The following is a 16,921-nucleotide window of genomic DNA, read 5'->3' on the forward strand; positions in this document are numbered from 1 at the left end:
TCTAAACAACCCCATTAAACAAAAATTTCGTAGTCCTACGTCGTGTTTTGTACACCACCCTTCAACTTTTGTTTGTGTGGTATTTTTGATATACTATTGGCAACCCAAGCCAATAGTCGGTTACGTACTATAAAATAATATATTTACATCTATGTTTATTATGAATAAATCGTTGATGTGTTTCTATTGAAAATGTCCAATCCACCATTCTCAACGTCTATCATTCCGCCAAAGAAGATCACGTTTTGTCAAACCCTTCAGAAACTTCCCGCGCATGGCTGTTATATTATTTCGCTTCTTTCCTCCCATCCGTATTACATTTTCAGCTGTTTTATTAAGGTGCCTCTGACAGTAGGTATATCTTAAAACCAAAACAAATCAAACACCCCATCAATGCACTGCACAAAATTCATTCCCTCTCACTCACTCTCAGTATCCCAGTCCTACTACGATATTAACAGTACAGTACGGTTAGTACAGCGTACATGAATCTATTTGTCTGCATTGCCATTAAACCATTGAAGAGTTGATCATGTGTTTACACTGGTGAGGTCTTGGAACTCTGCTCTAGGTAGGTGTGGGAAAAATAGCAAGTAAGAAGAAATATCCACCCACTTCCATCGAACCGACAGTCAGACGTCGAGACGGGCCTATAAACGTTCTTCGATTTTCCTAAATAGTGCCTGCTTCTGCAGCTGTAGCAAGTGTGTTCGCTACTCGCAGCTCGCATAAATGACCAAACAGTTGTGATTCCGCTATTCTTATCTCGAATAATGCCGCAATCATAGCAGTGAAACTATTATAAACACCTTCATCAGTCGCTGCTGCGGGTTGGAATGGAATGGTAGCGAATGGTGTGATGTGATAAGCAAGCAATGTGAAAAAAGAAGAGTACGTACCTAAGCAAAGTGAGTTTGCATGTGCTGTATGAAAACTGAATTGATTAGTGAGTAAGGTGTTTTGCAACCGCGCAACCACTACGTCGACAACGACGACGATAGATGAAACAGGAAAAGTTCGGTTAGTTTGAAATCGCTCAAATTGGACAGTCGAATAAGAGTGGGACAATTTTCAGTAGGTTAGCAGTCAGCAGTAGTAGGCAGTGTGTATGAAGAGCATCAACTCTCTCCAGATTTAAATTTAAACTTGGGCGCGTAGAAAAAGTCAATCAAGAACGACGGCGGCGCACAAAGTCAAAGTGGATGGGTCGGGGTACTTAAGCCCAGTGTTGTTAGTGTAGTCAACCGGTGTGACAATGAGACATCGTCAGATGTAGTCAGTGAGCAGCAGCGCGACTCAGGAAAATTCGTGTGAAAGTAGCAGGCAGCGGCGGTGGGTGGCGTCAAAAACAGGGAGTGCGTCGTCCGCGTTCTTTCCAGCTCGGAGCCAGCCAGTAGGTGGGAGAATCGTCGTGTCATTAAATACATTACCGAAACAAACAAGAGACGTGCAGAGCAGCATGGCAGTTTCGAAATTCAGGTGAGTCATGTTGTTTTTTGTTCAGTTTATTGTATTAAATTGCAAAATTGGTTTCAATTTGAGTGTAAATTTTAATCGGTGCAAGTTTGCTGCCATTGTGAGTTAGTAGTGTAGGGCTTCCAGCTACTTTCGAATGGCTGGAAATTTATACTCAAATGATGAACGAGCCCGAAGTAGAATGGGCTCAGGGCGTGGATGGCATCTTATGTAATTTTGGAGGAGCCCATGTGCTTACGACTGGTTTTTACTGAGCCGGTATGTCCAGTTTAGTGATACGGAACGAGATTGGCGATACCGGCGATTGGGCAAATGTTCAAAGTATGTAATTAGAGATTGTAAGGGACCATGCATAAATGACGTAGATTTTTAGAGCGAGGAGGGAGTGTGGGTGTCGACAGCAGTTATGACCGGCCCAATAATAGGTATAGCTAAATACGCTACGAGGGGAAGGTGGTTTTACATTTTGGTCAAAAATATGCTACATTCACTCAGGGAAATAGGGAGGGGTCTTAAACGTCACAAATAATGTTCACATGGTCCGTGAATAGCCCCTTACTCGACAATTCAGTAACGTACGAATGTTTAATTAACGATAACAAAATTTGCTTATCAGTTAATGAATGCTTCATCGAGATGGAATTCCGCGTAAACATGCAAATGTATTCAACTTTTACAAGGTTATTGAGTAGCCAAGTGATCGTCACCGTAGTGATTAAAAGATACATAATGGTATTACAGGGTATTTACTACATGGAAAAAAAAAAACCTGGATCTTGAATTTTCAGGGAATTTAATTTTATCAGGTTAAACGTGGAATTTTTTTACCTTGATTTGTTTTCTATCGATCTTGTTTTCCTTGCTGAGCACCAATGCTACCGACGGCAGGGAGGCAGCTCCCACACCTGGACCCTACCTATCGACCCATCAACACATGAACCGGGGTCCAACGGCTTTACTTCCCTCAGAACATCCCGATGGCGCCGACTGGGATTGAACTCAGGCCTGCTGGGGTGCGAGGTAATCACGTTTACCACTACACCACCGGCGCCGCTGAAAAACGTGATGTTATCAGGGAATTTTCAAATTCCTTTATCAAGCATAGCATATATCCAGAAAACCTTTTCAGGAATTTTAAAATATGTTATTGTCGCGCTTATGTTAAATTCTCATTTGGTGACTGTCGAAGCGCACCGCTCATAAGCGCGCTGCAACCCCGCCCATAAGAATTATACACAGGTGTGTAACTTAGATAGTATTTTATGGCAGCGGCTTGAGAAGCAAATCCTGGATAACGAGCCGCAGTGTGTTAAATCAATGGGCGCAGTCGTACGGCTATAAACAGAGAACAGATGATATAATCCCATTTTGAGAAATTATCCTGCCACACACAATGTAATCAAGGAATCATAAATCAGTGTTCACTCGGCTGTTGACAGAAGCAGACCACTCTCAATGTGTGTCACGCGATTGTCTGTTTACTCGGCAGCAACCATTGTGTGGTATTCCTCATTGTTCTTCATCAGCAGTTCTTTCAGTCGATGCGTCGTCGACTTTGCAAAGCAACCGTATAATGATGAATGTGTGAATACTGACCACGTTTTGCGTCCATTGCTGCAATGAAAGTGCTCTGACCCCCGTTGGCGAATCTGCCATACAATGAAACCATTGGAAGCGGCTCCCGTTCTCATGGAAGAGGCTTATTGGATAGCGGAAGATAAAATGTTTATTGTGTTGTACCTTTTGACTATAGTTTTAAGATGTATTATACAGTGAACAAGAATCCTCGGCTCTGTAATGTTAATTCGGCCTTAGCAAATACATTTATAAACAAAAAGGAATCAAAAATATCTCAATATGACAAAATGACAAGCGATCAACGAGCCGAATGATAACGCTTCACGCAGGCAAAAGAACGTAAGAATTCTATAAGAAACACTTATGAATTTTAGCCATAAGAAATGAGTGTGAATTTCATTGATTTACCTTATGAAAAATAATGTTGACAAAAAATAATAAATCGGAGCAGACTAGAACCGGAAAATGGACGTTGACCACTTGTCTTTCAACGCTTGGGAAAATGAAATGGTTAAAGGCGTATAAGAGCTACCTCATGTTACCCGAAAATCATTCACCGAGGAGGCGATATCCCGGGCCAGGGAACAACACGTGTCAGCATCCAGACAGGGGAGCAATACTCTGAACCTTGATATAATTACCAAAAATCTCATTAGACTCCGTAACTCCATTCGAAGGCAATACCAGCGTTCTGGCTTGCCTGTCTTGAAGACCCACTGTAATCGCCTAACAAAAACCATCCAAGCCAGGATGGTGGACCTCAGAAATCAGAACTTTGCTAACAGGATCCGCTCTCTCCCAGATTGTGCAAAACCCTGAAGGCCCCAGGTCTCGACAACATCCTGAATCTGGAACTCAAACACTTGAGTTCCACATTCTACAACCATCTGGCACTGATTTTTAATCTGTGCCTCCGAATTGGCTACTTACCCTCGTGTTGGAAGTCAGCTAAAGTCATACCCATCCGAAAACCTGGGAAGGATCCGTCATCTTATTCAAGTTATCGACCAATCAGCCTTCTCTCAGGGTTATCAAAACTGTTCGAAATAGCAGTCTATCACCAGCTCCTAACATGTGCCGAAGAAAACAACTTGTTACTCGAGGAGCAGTTTTCGGAAAGGTCGTTCGACCGTCCACCAGCTGACTCGAGTAACAAACAATCTCAGACGGAATAAGTCTGTTTCATCGTTGTTGGACATTGAAAAAGCGTTCGCCAATGTCTGGCATGATGGCCTGGTGTTCAAATTGCAGCAGTACGGTCTTCCATTCTTCCTAGTGAAGATAATAAATAATTATCTATCGGAAAGGACGTTCCAAGTCGCTATGAATGGCATCACATCGGATGCTTTCAACATCGGCGCCGGAGTTCCACAAGGAAGCATCTTTGGCCCCATTCTATTCAACCTGTTCACCTCCGATATGCCGGCTCTCCCTGATGGCGGATCGTTGTCTCTGTTCGCAGATGACACATCCATCGTCTACAAGGGTAGGGTCATAGGAGCCCTGTCTGAATATTTCATCAGCTGTAAGATCCGTATCAACGTGGCAAACACCCAGGTCATCATCTTTCCACACTCTAAATCCACCAGACTTGTTCCGTCGGATAATAAGAAGAGCTGCCTGAACGGCACAGTGGTGGAATGGTCGAAAGAGGTAGTCTACCTCGGCTTAACACTATAGACAGCATGCTGATTTTCGGGTAGCACGTTGATAAAACGAAAACCAAGTGTAACATCCTGATAAGATCACTGTATCCACTCATCAACAGGAGGTCTACCCTGTCCCTGGAAAATAAGCTTGCTGTCTACAAACAAATCATCCTTCCCGTAATCGAGTACGGTATGCAAATCTGGGAGAGTTGCGCCAAATGCCATCACCTTACACTCCAAAGGATCCAGAACAAGATCCTTAGGATGATCCTAAACAGTCTCCCGCGAACTAGAAATTTTGAGATCCACCTCCTGGCTGGAATTCAGACATTAGAAGAACGGAGAGTTTTTATCCTGGAAAGGTTCAGACACATGTCTGAGATCAACTCATCAGATCATACATACGTGATCTAGCACGTTAGGCTAAGTTATACTCGTAGTTAGGTAGGTTATCACTTTTTTCAATTCATACATAACACACCCCCCAAGGGGTACTCTGTAGACTAGTAGAAAAACGTGAATACGTAAATTGAAATAACAAATTAAACAAAGATGAAGAGCCTGATGGGCTAATCAATTAGAATGTTATAACAATGTAAAAACACAAATAACAGAAATAAACGTAATTTTACTACTAATACCTCCCTTAGCTCAGTCGGTAATGGCGCAGCTACAAAGCAAGATCATTCTGGAGGTGGCTGGGTTCAATTCCCGGTCGGGTTGGAAAATTTCTCGACTTCCCTGGGCATAGAAGTATGATTGGACTTGCCACACAATCATATCAATGCAAAAATGGTACAGGCATCGAAAGCTCTCAATTAATAACTGTGGAAGTGCATCTAGAACACTAAGTTGAGAGCACGCAATAAGCTAATATGCGATATGCAATAAGCTTGAAATGCGAAGAAGAAGAAGACTACTAATACCCGAAAATCATTGATAAGCCATGCTTATGAAATTCATATATGTTGTTCATAAGTCGAGCCTTATGAGATTCTTAGGTCTATTTGCCTCAGTGTATGTTAGCAATGGAAAGCAGTAATGATATAATCTTCTTCCCTTTTTTTCATGACAAACGGCCTTTGCAATATAGCTCGCTCGGGTCAGTAGAAGGAAACGACCAAATTGTTGACAAGCCGCTTCACAAAGTAAAGCCGAAAATGATAGGCATGTGTTATAATGGGAATTTTGTTGATATGTCTTTTCTCGATTCCGATCAAGCTTTGTCCTCAACCGTGTATATTGCAATAAAGCAGGCAAGAAATATATCATTATCCTTCTACAACTCCGTTCGAGCTACATTACAGATAGGAGTTTATGTTGGTAGTAGTAGCAAGCGTTTTGTTTTTATCGTTGGTTGCTTTAGGTGTTTGGATTTGGATTGGTGTTTGGCTGGCTATAATACCACCGACAAACCGACATGAATGATCATAAAAATTACAAAGAAATTTCTGATCAAAGCACAAAACTGACATCTGCCGCCGTGTTCGCGAAAAATATTTATCCTAACCACGAACACGCGTATAAAATTTATGAGTTGGTTCGTGTCTAATCGTTTTCGGACAAATTATTTTTATCTAGATACAACATTTCTATGGTTTTGACCGATGGGAACGCTGCATATTTGAATCGGCCGTTATGGATTCCCGTTAATAAAAATGTGAATTTTTTCCTTCTTTCAAACATGAGCAGTACTTTGGAGTTGTGTTGTTCGGCATTCGGCCAAATGACCCGGAACCAATGCTTCAGGTGATGAGCTGAAGCGATTCTTCTTGCTACTTCGTTGCTTTGCATACCCAGGTATACAACGTTTTTCACATTAAGTGGCTGGATACATTTCACCTGTGAGATATCAAGCTGCAGTTCATTTTCTAGAAATCGTTTGATTGCCGAAATACACGGCCGCATGGGGAACAAAACTCACAAAAGAATTCCGAGAATGGTTTTATACGTCTGATCGATTAAGGAGAGCAACTGAGTAGATGTACCCAACAAATATGAATTTGTTTTTGCTGATGAGTTCGCTAAAAAAATTCTGATATGGCAAGCTAATTGCAGCTGAAGACAAAAAACTTAAGTTTTCGTTACAAATAAGTCTATGAACTCAAATTCCAACAAGGAAGAGTGCCTGAAAAAAAAGCATTCTACCATTCATCAAAGCAAACAAGGGCCGTGTAAAGTTTTGGCAAGATTTGGCTAGCTCCCACTACAGTGGTATCGTAACAACAGGGTAGATTTTTATCGAAAAAGACCTCAATCCACCCAATTGCCCTGAATTTCGCCCAATCGAGAAATATTGGGTAATTGTTAAGCGGAAGCTGAAAAAGACCGGAAAGTGACTCAGGATGCGACAGAAATGAAGAGATGGTGGAATAAAATGGCCGCTCTACTTGTCGCACAGTGTCCAAATGATGAGGCGAGGTATTTCAAGAAAAGTTCGTCATTTCCAGATATGGGAATTGTCGCGTTTGTCATTGACGCACGACAAGATACATTAAAAAATGGTCATCCTGGAAAATTCTTGTCAAACAACAATTTCTTGTCGCACGACAAGATCACCACGACAAAATCATGAATCCATTCAGTCGCGACTATCTATTCTAGTCATATGTCACTCATTCTGTTATTTGAGACAAAGTCTATATAGGTTGTTAAAAAAGGGGGATCACGAGTTCACGACAAGAAACCATCCATTCTAAAACGGAGGTTAGATTTTAAACAAGGCCGGAAATAATGTTAATTTCCTTCAATATTGGTATTTCCTATTTCAGAAAAAAAGTGGGAAATACAGCCAAATACCCTTCAATATGTATATTTTCAGAATCGGGATGACGTCTCGAGACCAAAAATCGATATCCAGCGCCATCTTGAAATCCAAGATGGCGGCTTCCAATTTCAGAAAAAGTGGGAAATATTGCTAAATACCCTTCAATATGGGTATTTCCGGAATCGTGATGACGTCTTGAGACCGAAAATCGATGTCCGACGCCATTGTTTAATCCAACATGGTGGCTCTCTGATTCTGAAAATTCTGTCATGTACTCTACAATATGTATGGGTATTTACGGAACGGTTTCGACGAAAATATACTTCTGACACTATTTTGTAATCCAATATGGTGGCTCTCAGATTCAGAAAAAACTATCAAATTTGGGTATTTTCGGAACAAGTACTACGCGTACATCCCAAAAATCGAGGTCTGACGCCAGTTTTGAATGCAAGATGGTGGCAAGTGACTTCAGAAAAAACTGTCAAATACCCTATAATATGGATATTTTCGGAACTGGGTTGACGTGTACATTCCGAAAATTGATGTCTGACGCCATTTTGGAATCCAAGATGGCGGCCGTTGTTTTCTGAAAAGTTGTCAAATTCTACGATATGGATATTTTCGGTACAGGACGCGTGTATGATGCCGAAAATCGATGTCCAATACCATTTTTGAAATCCAAGATGGTGGCTCTCAGATTCGGAAAAACTGCCAAATACCCTACATCATGGGTATTTTCGGAACAAAACTACAATTTATGTCCAACACTATTTTGTAATGCAAGATGACGGCCATTGACTTTAGAAAAACTGTCAAATACTGTTGAGATGACATGTAGATGCCGAATATAAATGTTCGATATCATTTTTAAATCCAGGATGGTGGCTTCTGGTTTCAGGAAAAAGATATAAATACAGTCAAATAACCATCAATACGAGTATTTTTGGAAAAGAAATGACGTCTAGATAATTACATCTAGAAATAGAAAATGAGTGACCTGCAATCCAAAATGGCAGCTACTGTCCGATGCCGTATTGAATTCCAAGATGGCAGCTTTTGGTTGCAAATAAACTGGATAGTAATGTTAAATACCCCCATAATATGGGTATATTTTGAATGGGGACGATATGTGGAGGCTCAAAATCTTTGTCTGACTGTCAAATACCCTTTACTAGACGGAAAATTGATGGCTGATGCCATTTCGGCATTCAAATTTTCGGCATCTGCACGTCATCTTTGAGCCGAAAATATCCATATTGTAAAGTATTTTACAGTTTTTCGCACTTTTTCTGAAATCGGCAGCCACCATCTTTGATTTCAAGATGGCGCAGGATATCGATATTTGGTCTCTAGAGGTCATCCCGATTCCAAAAATATACATATTGATGGGTATTTGGCAATATTTCCCACTTTTTCTGAAATTGGAAGCCGCCATCTTTGATTTCCAGATGGCGCTGGACATCGATTTTCGGTCTCTAGACGTCATCCCGATTCCGAAAATATACATATTGAAGGGTATTTGGCAGTATTTCCCACTTTTTTAAAAACCGGACGCCGCCATCTTGGATTCCAAACATCGATTTTCGGCAGCTTTCAGTTGTGTCCGTTCCAAAAATACCCATCACTGCAAACATGAAGTTCAGCGCCAAGATTCAAGCTACTTCGAGTCAGAGGTGAAATCACGTCAAAACAACACAATTCCAGTTATTTCTAGCTTGTTATGTCTCGCATCCAAAGCGACATCCGTTTATTAGAAAACGACCAGCGGCAGTTTTGTCGCGACAGAATGGAAGAATGACATGACAGACTTTTTCGTCAATAACCATGTCGGCAGTTTCCGTCAATCTTGTCGTCCGACGTACGTGAAACAACTAAGTCATTCTGGAAAACGTCACGCAACAGATGTTTCGTGGCCAAATGAGAGAAAGACAAGAATAGAAAATGTTTCGTCAAGAGACAGCCCAGTAGATCAGTCTTTCAAGCAGAATTTTGTTGCATCGTGCTTGTCGGATGAGCGTTGACTTTTTTTTGTTGTCGTTGTTACATAGTTTATCGTCATGAGGTTGACAATTCCCAAGCCTGGTCATTTCATCAAAACGAAATCGAAGTTGACTGTTGATACATTTTCCTGAAAGTGCAATAAAAAGCCTTTATTTGGACCGCTCAACTGTTTTATTTCATCAAAACAATCCCGAAATAGAGTTGATTTCTTGCGTCCCGATATTAAGTGAATCGAGCTTTAGGAGTATTTAAAAGAAGTTTTGAGAATAGTTCCAAGAAATTTCCAACGAAGTTTTGAGGTAAATTTCAAAGGAATACTATTGTTATAATACAAGGTTGTTAAAGAAGAGTTTTTTTTTTAACTATTTGGACAGTTTCAAAGAATTCGTGGAATCACTCTGAGCGGAAAAAAAGGGAAAAATTCTAAAAACTGAGCAAACAAAAAGATTTAAAAAAAAAGATTTTTTAAATCGACCCTCTCCGAATTGTATGGAACTTTGTGTAATTGTTTGCTATTGGAAATGATCCACATGTTTTGTTAAAATTCGGCCATTTTGCATCTTGTAAAATTTTCAAAATGGCATCCTTGAAATTTTCAAAAAATTGTGGGTACGGAAACGGCATTTCTAATCGAAATGACGTCTGAGACAAAGTAAACTGACAAAAATAAACAAGAGAACGAGTCAATTGAAAGTTTCCTAGGACCTAGGACCAAAGGTTTACCAAAGATTCACAACCCAGGAAACGAAATAAGGGAGATTATCTCGGCTGAAGGATCCCCCACTCATAAGCTTGTCAAATGACTAGTAAAGAGATTTCAAAATATGCCTAACCCCTTTGACACTCGCTCAGTTAACAGCACACATCATCTTCAGGCATCAGGAGCGATTCGCGAAAATGACGTCATGGTTTCATTTGATGTCACAGCACTTTTTCCGAGTGCACCAGTAAAGGAAGCCATCTACCTTTTAGAGCACTGGCTTCTGAAACAACGTGAGGATTCTACTTGGAAAAGCAAAGTTCGATCATATCTCAAGCTTATTCGTCGTTGTATGCAGGAAAATTATTTCATTTTCAGAGGAAATTTTTATAAACAAACTAAAGGTGCTCCTATGGGCAATCCGCTTTCCCCATTTTTGTGTGAATTGTTCATAGCTAACCTAGAAAATATTCTGGAGAATTGGAATTTGTTGCCCAAGTGTTGGTATAGGTCGGTGGTTGACATTTTTAGCATCGTCAAAAGGGAAGATTTTTTCAAAAATTTCACAAGGACATCAAATTTACTCACGAAGAAGACAAAAGGCGGCAAACTTTCCTTCTTAGATCTTCTCATCATCAGGGAACGTCTTTGTTCGATTTCGAAATCCAAAGGAAACCAACAAATACAAAGAGAGTAATACCAAGCTCTTCAAACCATTCTCATCAACACAAAATGGCCGCCTTTCACCATATGGTTCACAGGATGCAAACTCTTCCTCAGGCAAATCAAAGGAAATAGCTCACATTTTTAAAATCGCTAGATATCATAAAAGAACAAGGGATCATTTTAGGTGTACTTTGACAACTCTTACACCAGTAGCTGAGGGTTTAAAATGGGTAGCGGTGAATTTCGACGAAAACATTACCAAACCATTGAGTTAGAAGTTTAGAAGTTTTGGTCTAGATTTAGTATTCAGCAGCAGGACAAATCAGATAAAGTCATATATTAGCATCAACAAAAGATTCAATAAATGTATTAGGAAAAGCCAGTGTTCAGTTCTACAAAATTTCTCAAGATCTAAAAATGGCCGAATTTTAGCAAAAATTTGAATTGTCCATAACATTGTTTTATTCAAATCAGAGAAGGTCGAGCTTTTCCGATTCGTCATTTGGCGGGTTTTTTGTTTGTTTATAAGTTTATTTATTTGATAAAAATTCTACTCTAAATTTGAACTCACACAAGTGACTTGATGTTGAAGTCTAAAATCCCTAATACCGTCCCTGTTTGGATGATCTCCAAAATGTTTGCTTAGAGTCGTGCTGATTAACTCTCGTACCGCTGGCGATGATGATGCTATTGCTTGCTGCTGGTACCTTTAGCGGTCCGGTCACCACACCGTCTGATGCAAACATGAATGTAGGCACTACAGCAGCGCTGTTTTTAACTTTATAGGTTCAATCAGAACGATGCACAAACAAGTGGTACTCAATTATGAATACTGGGTTAGGGAAAACTTTGTTTCAATAAAACGGTGATAAAATTATCACACTCTTTTTGTACATTTGTCTAAAGTTTATTTATGAAAAATTGGAAAAGCATTTATTTCAGATTCGTAGATTTATTTCCTATCGATTGGTTTATTTGGATTTTAATTTCATCTATCAATGACAAAGTTATAAGCGTTCAAAACCCAACACTTTTTCGTGACGGTCGCAATTTTAGATTTTATATTTACCCCCTGTACGTTCGTGTAAGAGGTAGTCTACGTTAAACAATATTCAGAGAACATTCTTCCTTCTTCTTCTACCTTCTTCTTCTTCTTCTTCTTCTTCTTCTTCTTCTTCGCATTTCAAGCTTATTGATTAGCGCTTATTAGCTTGTTACGTGCTCTCAACTTAGTGTTCTAAATGCACTTCCTCAGTTATTAATTGAGAGCTTTCGATGCCAATACCAATGCATGAATTTGTATATTGTGTTGCAAGCTCAATGATACTCTATGCCCAGGGAAGTCGAGAAAATTTCCAACCCGAGCTTCCCCTGGTTCATTCTGATAGTGTTGTTCTGATGAATTAAGATTTGATTTGACTTCATGAATTTTCTCTAGATTTTGACACTGTTTTGTATCAAATAATGTTTACGGAAGTGTTTGACGGATTCTCTTCATTACACTTCGCGCGAATAGGACCATACAAGTTTTGTTTACACAAGATGATAGGCCCTTCAAATGTTACGTTAGGTAGTGATTAATATAGTAATTGAAAATATGTCCTTTGAATTAATGGAGTATTGAAAAATAAAACAAAAACAAATATGTGGTGTTAAACTATAATGATCAAAGTTTGGTGCACATGTAAACAAATGAGGCACGCGACGCCTCTGATCTGACCAACAATGCAAATCACACCTCTCAGGTATTCTTTCAAATAGCCAAAATCCAGTTGATCATAGATCTCCAAAAAATCCTCAAGATATTTGTTTTAGACTTCAGCTTGATCAAGTATCATTCTGAAGATATTCAACTGCCCAACAATTTAAATCACATCGAATGCCAAATTGCTCAGGAATTAATCCAAAGACCTCCAGGTGATCATTGATCTCCAAATATTTTTTCAAGACTTCAGTTTGATTCTGAAGATCTTAAACTTAAACTGCGCATCAATTCAAACCACATCTCCGAGCTATCGTCTCAAGATACCAGGTTGCTCTGAAATTATTCAAAAGACCTTGAGGTAATCATACATCTCCAAGAAATCTTCAAGATATCTATTAACGAATTTAGCATGATCAATGGTCATTATGAAAATCTTCAACTTCAACACTTCTCTTAGATATTCTCTAACTATAAAAGGTTGCTCAGAAAATATTCCAAAAACCATCAGGTGATCAAAGATTTTTATTTTCTAGGCTTTTGGTTGATCAAGTTTTGTACTGATAATCTTCAACCATGCAACAATTCAAATCAAATTTTTAACTAGCAATGAGTCACGTGTTATAGTCCGTGCCACCACCAATGTATTTTCCCTATGCTTCTTGTTTTTACTTACTCAAATAATACTCTAAAAAAATGGCTCCAATCGAACCCTCGGATTATTGAACCCCCCGATAATCGAGTATATACAATCTATATATATTTCTTTGGGAAATCTAAAATTTTTAATAAAAATATACATCCAGGGAAAGAATCATTTCAACAGTAATTCATTGAAATATTGAATTTTCCGGGCTTTGAAAAATTTCCACGGTTCTATATTCCAAAAAACAAATCAAGATTTTAGGTCATAGTTAATGACCCCTGAGCAGAATTAGCATAAGCTTAACATCTAGTTTCACGTCAACGGACATTCTTGTACTCGTTCTAATTGAAAATAATGATGCTTACCTAAATTTACAACCCATTACAGTGACGTGGACGAATATGGCTTCAAACGGGAACCGGACTTCGACTATCAGTCGTACGAGAACATCATGTCCAGCTACTACACGGTGCTGACGACCCGGAGCATAAAATGGCAAAAGTTCTCCAAAGATTCGGACATTCTGTCCAATCCTCGAAAGCTGAAACGCTTCGTCCGGAAGGGCATTCCGGGGCCACTGCGGGAGGAAGTGTGGATGAAATCGTCCGGAGCCCACCGGATGCAACAAAAGGAACCGAGCCTGTACCAGACCCTACTGCGGTACGAGTATGATCAGGAAATTTGTGAGTATTCCTAGCTTGATTAACCCCCCACCATCGGTATTTAACGGAAAGAAAAATCTAATTTTCATTTCACCACCAGCCGACCAAATCAAACTCGATCTACCACGAACCTTTCCGGACAATATACATTTTGAACAGTACAAACTTGGCCTGTACAACGTGCTCATAACGTATGCACATCACAACAAAGCGGTCGGATACTGCCAGGGACTGAATTACATTGCCGGTGAGTAATGATGTCCAACATAGCTATAGACGGACCAGACGACGACAACGACGAAACAAAGATCAAAATGTGAAAGTTTATAATGCGATTCCACACTCCCGCTTAATTTGTATTTGCTTCCTTCAGGTTTGATATTGATTGTGACAAAGAATGAGGAGTCATCGTTCTGGTTGCTCAAAGTGCTGGTCGAAAACATCGTTCCGCTCTACCACACCAAGAAGATGGATAACCTCATCACGGATATCGATGTGCTTAGCGAATTAATTAGAATACGCGTACCTGATGTGCATAAACATATCGAAGATCTTGGTGAGAGAGCCTTCTTGTACTGCTATATTAGGCGCAATTAGCTGGTTTACGATGTTTGATTTACGCTTTCAGGACTGCCATGGCCTGTGATAGCCACCAAGTGGCTGATCTGCCTCTACGCAGAGGTGGTACCAACGGAAACCGCGCTCCGGATATGGGACTGCGTGTTTCTGGAGGGGAACAAAATTCTGCTTCGTGTCGGTATCAGCATCGTGATAGGACTGCGACAGGAAATCCTCGCAACGGACGATATTTCCACACTGATAGGCCTGTTTCGGGCACTGGATAAAAATCCCACCCTCATGGATTGCCACCGATTTATGAACAGTATCTTCAAAGTGCCCGGAACTTTGAAACGTTCGCAACTCGACCGGATTCGGAGGGAACTGTACGAACAGAGGAAAGCCAGCAAACGGAAAGGTTCCTAGGGTTTGGAGGACTATATCCTTAAGAGATATAGGCTGAACTTGGTGTAGGGTGGGTACGCTTCCATCAAGGACTTACCCACATTCCAAACGGTGCTTCCGGGAAGCCATCTTTTCTAGTTTACATTTCAAATGCTAATTGAGTTTGTAGTTACTGGAATCTGTTTTCGAGAAGCATCGTTTGAAATGATAACATATGAGCTTCCGGTAAGCTCGGTGGTGGTTTGCTTCGTAGGAAATTTCGGAAAACCAGAGAATATAAATAGGACACACTTAGCAGAGACGTATTATGTTAAAATCACGTTGGCAGCTTCACTTCGTTGACTTGCTTACATATGTGAGATCGGATCCTTTAATTAGCTGTTATTTCACCGTCAACTCAGAACCACAATTCAAATATAGACAAACCAAAGTAGGCCCCATATATTCTGCCTACTAAAAAGATTAGCATCAGAAATGAGTTTTCCGTCGTCGTGTTGTGCTTCTTCGTCCTAGCTGTATTTTCTGGGCTCCGAATAGAAGCGGAAGGGGACTTTGGATGCATATTGCGTTCCGCGTGGGGAGTTTTCCGAGTGCGTGATGTTGTGCTAGTGTGTGTCTGTGTGTGTTTGTGTGTTTTCAGATAGAAATGCGAATCTTGTGGAATCAAGCAGTTTTAAATTTTCAACGCAAATATTACAATTTTCCTCGAGTGTCTACGTTACATGGGTGATGCCTTTGATAAACAGCGCATAAATAGCAGTGATCTATTTATTTAGTAATCCATTAAGACTCGTTATTATAGAAGCATTTCTCTGAGGAGTAATTAGGACAATAAGGAAGTTCAATCGGGATGTAGCGATGCAAACAGGAAGGGGATGAACAAATATTGATAAATGTAGTTTAGATGGTTGATCCTTGATGCCTAAGGCTTAATCGAAACCAGTGATGCCAGGGTTGCACACATTTATAAATGGAACAATCACTCATAATCTCGTTAGTAAACAAGTTTTTATTTAGAAAATAATATGAACGTGAATATGTGAACCCCTTGTAAATCAAATCATACTATATCAACTATGTTCATTTCCAATCTTATTTGAATTTATGTACCTATATTAACATATGTCTGTAAGTCTGGCATCGGTGATCGAAATCATCATATGGTTCAAGTTTAAAGGTTATGTTCCATTAAATATTGGATATTATTCATTTAGTGCGAATAGTCAACCAGGTTCGACCGAAATAATACAATAACATCAATATCCGTACTGCCTAATAAGAATTATGCTGCAGGTTTTCAATAATCTAAAACGTATCCGAAATGATCATTGTAGAATTTAAATATTGGTACAACTTCAATGAAAGCGATCCGTTTGATTAAATTTTTAGAGTTGGTTGGAAATGCTAACATGAAGCTTTAGTGTGATAATTTATTAGCTAGATAATGATCTTTAGAAGAGAGTAGGTGGATAGTTCCTTTAGAGTACAGCAATATGAAAATTGAATAGAAGTTGAAAATGAGCGAAGGGTCATAAATGTGACAGTTTTTAAAGTCAAACGCACATCTTTTGCCTAACCCGTACGATGTACGCGGAGTATGTCTTCAAGTCTACAGGCAAAAAATGTGCGTACTCCTTTTGCTCATAACTGACTGCGGCTGTGGAATAGTTCTAGTTTCACCACTACCTAAAGCCCCACGTTTGCGAGAGCATTTCCAGTCGATGGTGTGTTATAATGCAATTCTTCTTTACCCAACTATTGTGTTGCTCCTCTCGTCATGACCAACTTGCTCATCTCAGAGAGAAAGCAGTAGGGTGGTTGTTGCGTGCCGTACCATAATCAGCATTGTTGATGGCTACTCCCGCCTTGAGTTGTTACATTCAAAGTGTTTTTATGTTACTTCATACGCGTAATTAGTTCGCAATTTTACAACTTGTTTTAAATATCAGATCTCCAATAGACTCAATGTGAAGGCTCAATCGCGTTATCTTTACGGAGCCAATAATTCTTTGTTCATTGTTTGTAACAAAATTAACTGAATTCTATGTTTAGTAGGAGTTGGGGCAAACACTCGCGGCTTACCTGAAGTTAGGCGGGTACATTGTCGA

The 16,921-nt window shown here is 39.8% G+C and overlaps 1 protein-coding gene across 1 annotated transcript; it reads left to right on the forward strand.

The window, feature by feature from the left end:
* Positions 1-474: 474 nt before the first annotated feature.
* LOC135702450 (growth hormone-regulated TBC protein 1-A) lies at positions 475-15,775 on the forward strand. The gene is made up of 5 exons (XM_065223484.1): positions 475-1,479; positions 13,576-13,871; positions 13,951-14,097; positions 14,224-14,406; positions 14,479-15,775. Exons 1-5 carry the CDS (start codon positions 1,460-1,462, stop codon positions 14,832-14,834), a joined length of 1,002 nt encoding a protein of 333 aa, XP_065079556.1. The 5' UTR covers positions 475-1,459; the 3' UTR covers positions 14,835-15,775.
* Positions 15,776-16,921: the final 1,146 nt, after the last annotated feature.

This window comes from Ochlerotatus camptorhynchus, unplaced genomic scaffold, assembly GCF_037179485.1.
Source record: "Ochlerotatus camptorhynchus isolate MF236.1 unplaced genomic scaffold, CSIRO-AGI_Acam_v1.1 ptg000193l, whole genome shotgun sequence".
Classification (NCBI taxonomy): domain Eukaryota; kingdom Metazoa; phylum Arthropoda; class Insecta; order Diptera; family Culicidae; genus Ochlerotatus; species Ochlerotatus camptorhynchus.

Excerpts from the sequence above, each read along its gene's own strand:
- LOC135702450 (XM_065223484.1), top strand. The coding sequence starts at position 1,460 with ATGGCAGTTTCGAAATTCAG. Across the intron at positions 1,480-13,575 it reads ATGGCAGTTTCGAAATTCAG|TGACGTGGACGAATATGGCT; the intron begins GTGAGTCATGTT and ends AACCCATTACAG. Across the intron at positions 13,872-13,950 it reads CGAGTATGATCAGGAAATTT|CCGACCAAATCAAACTCGAT; the intron begins GTGAGTATTCCT and ends TTTCACCACCAG.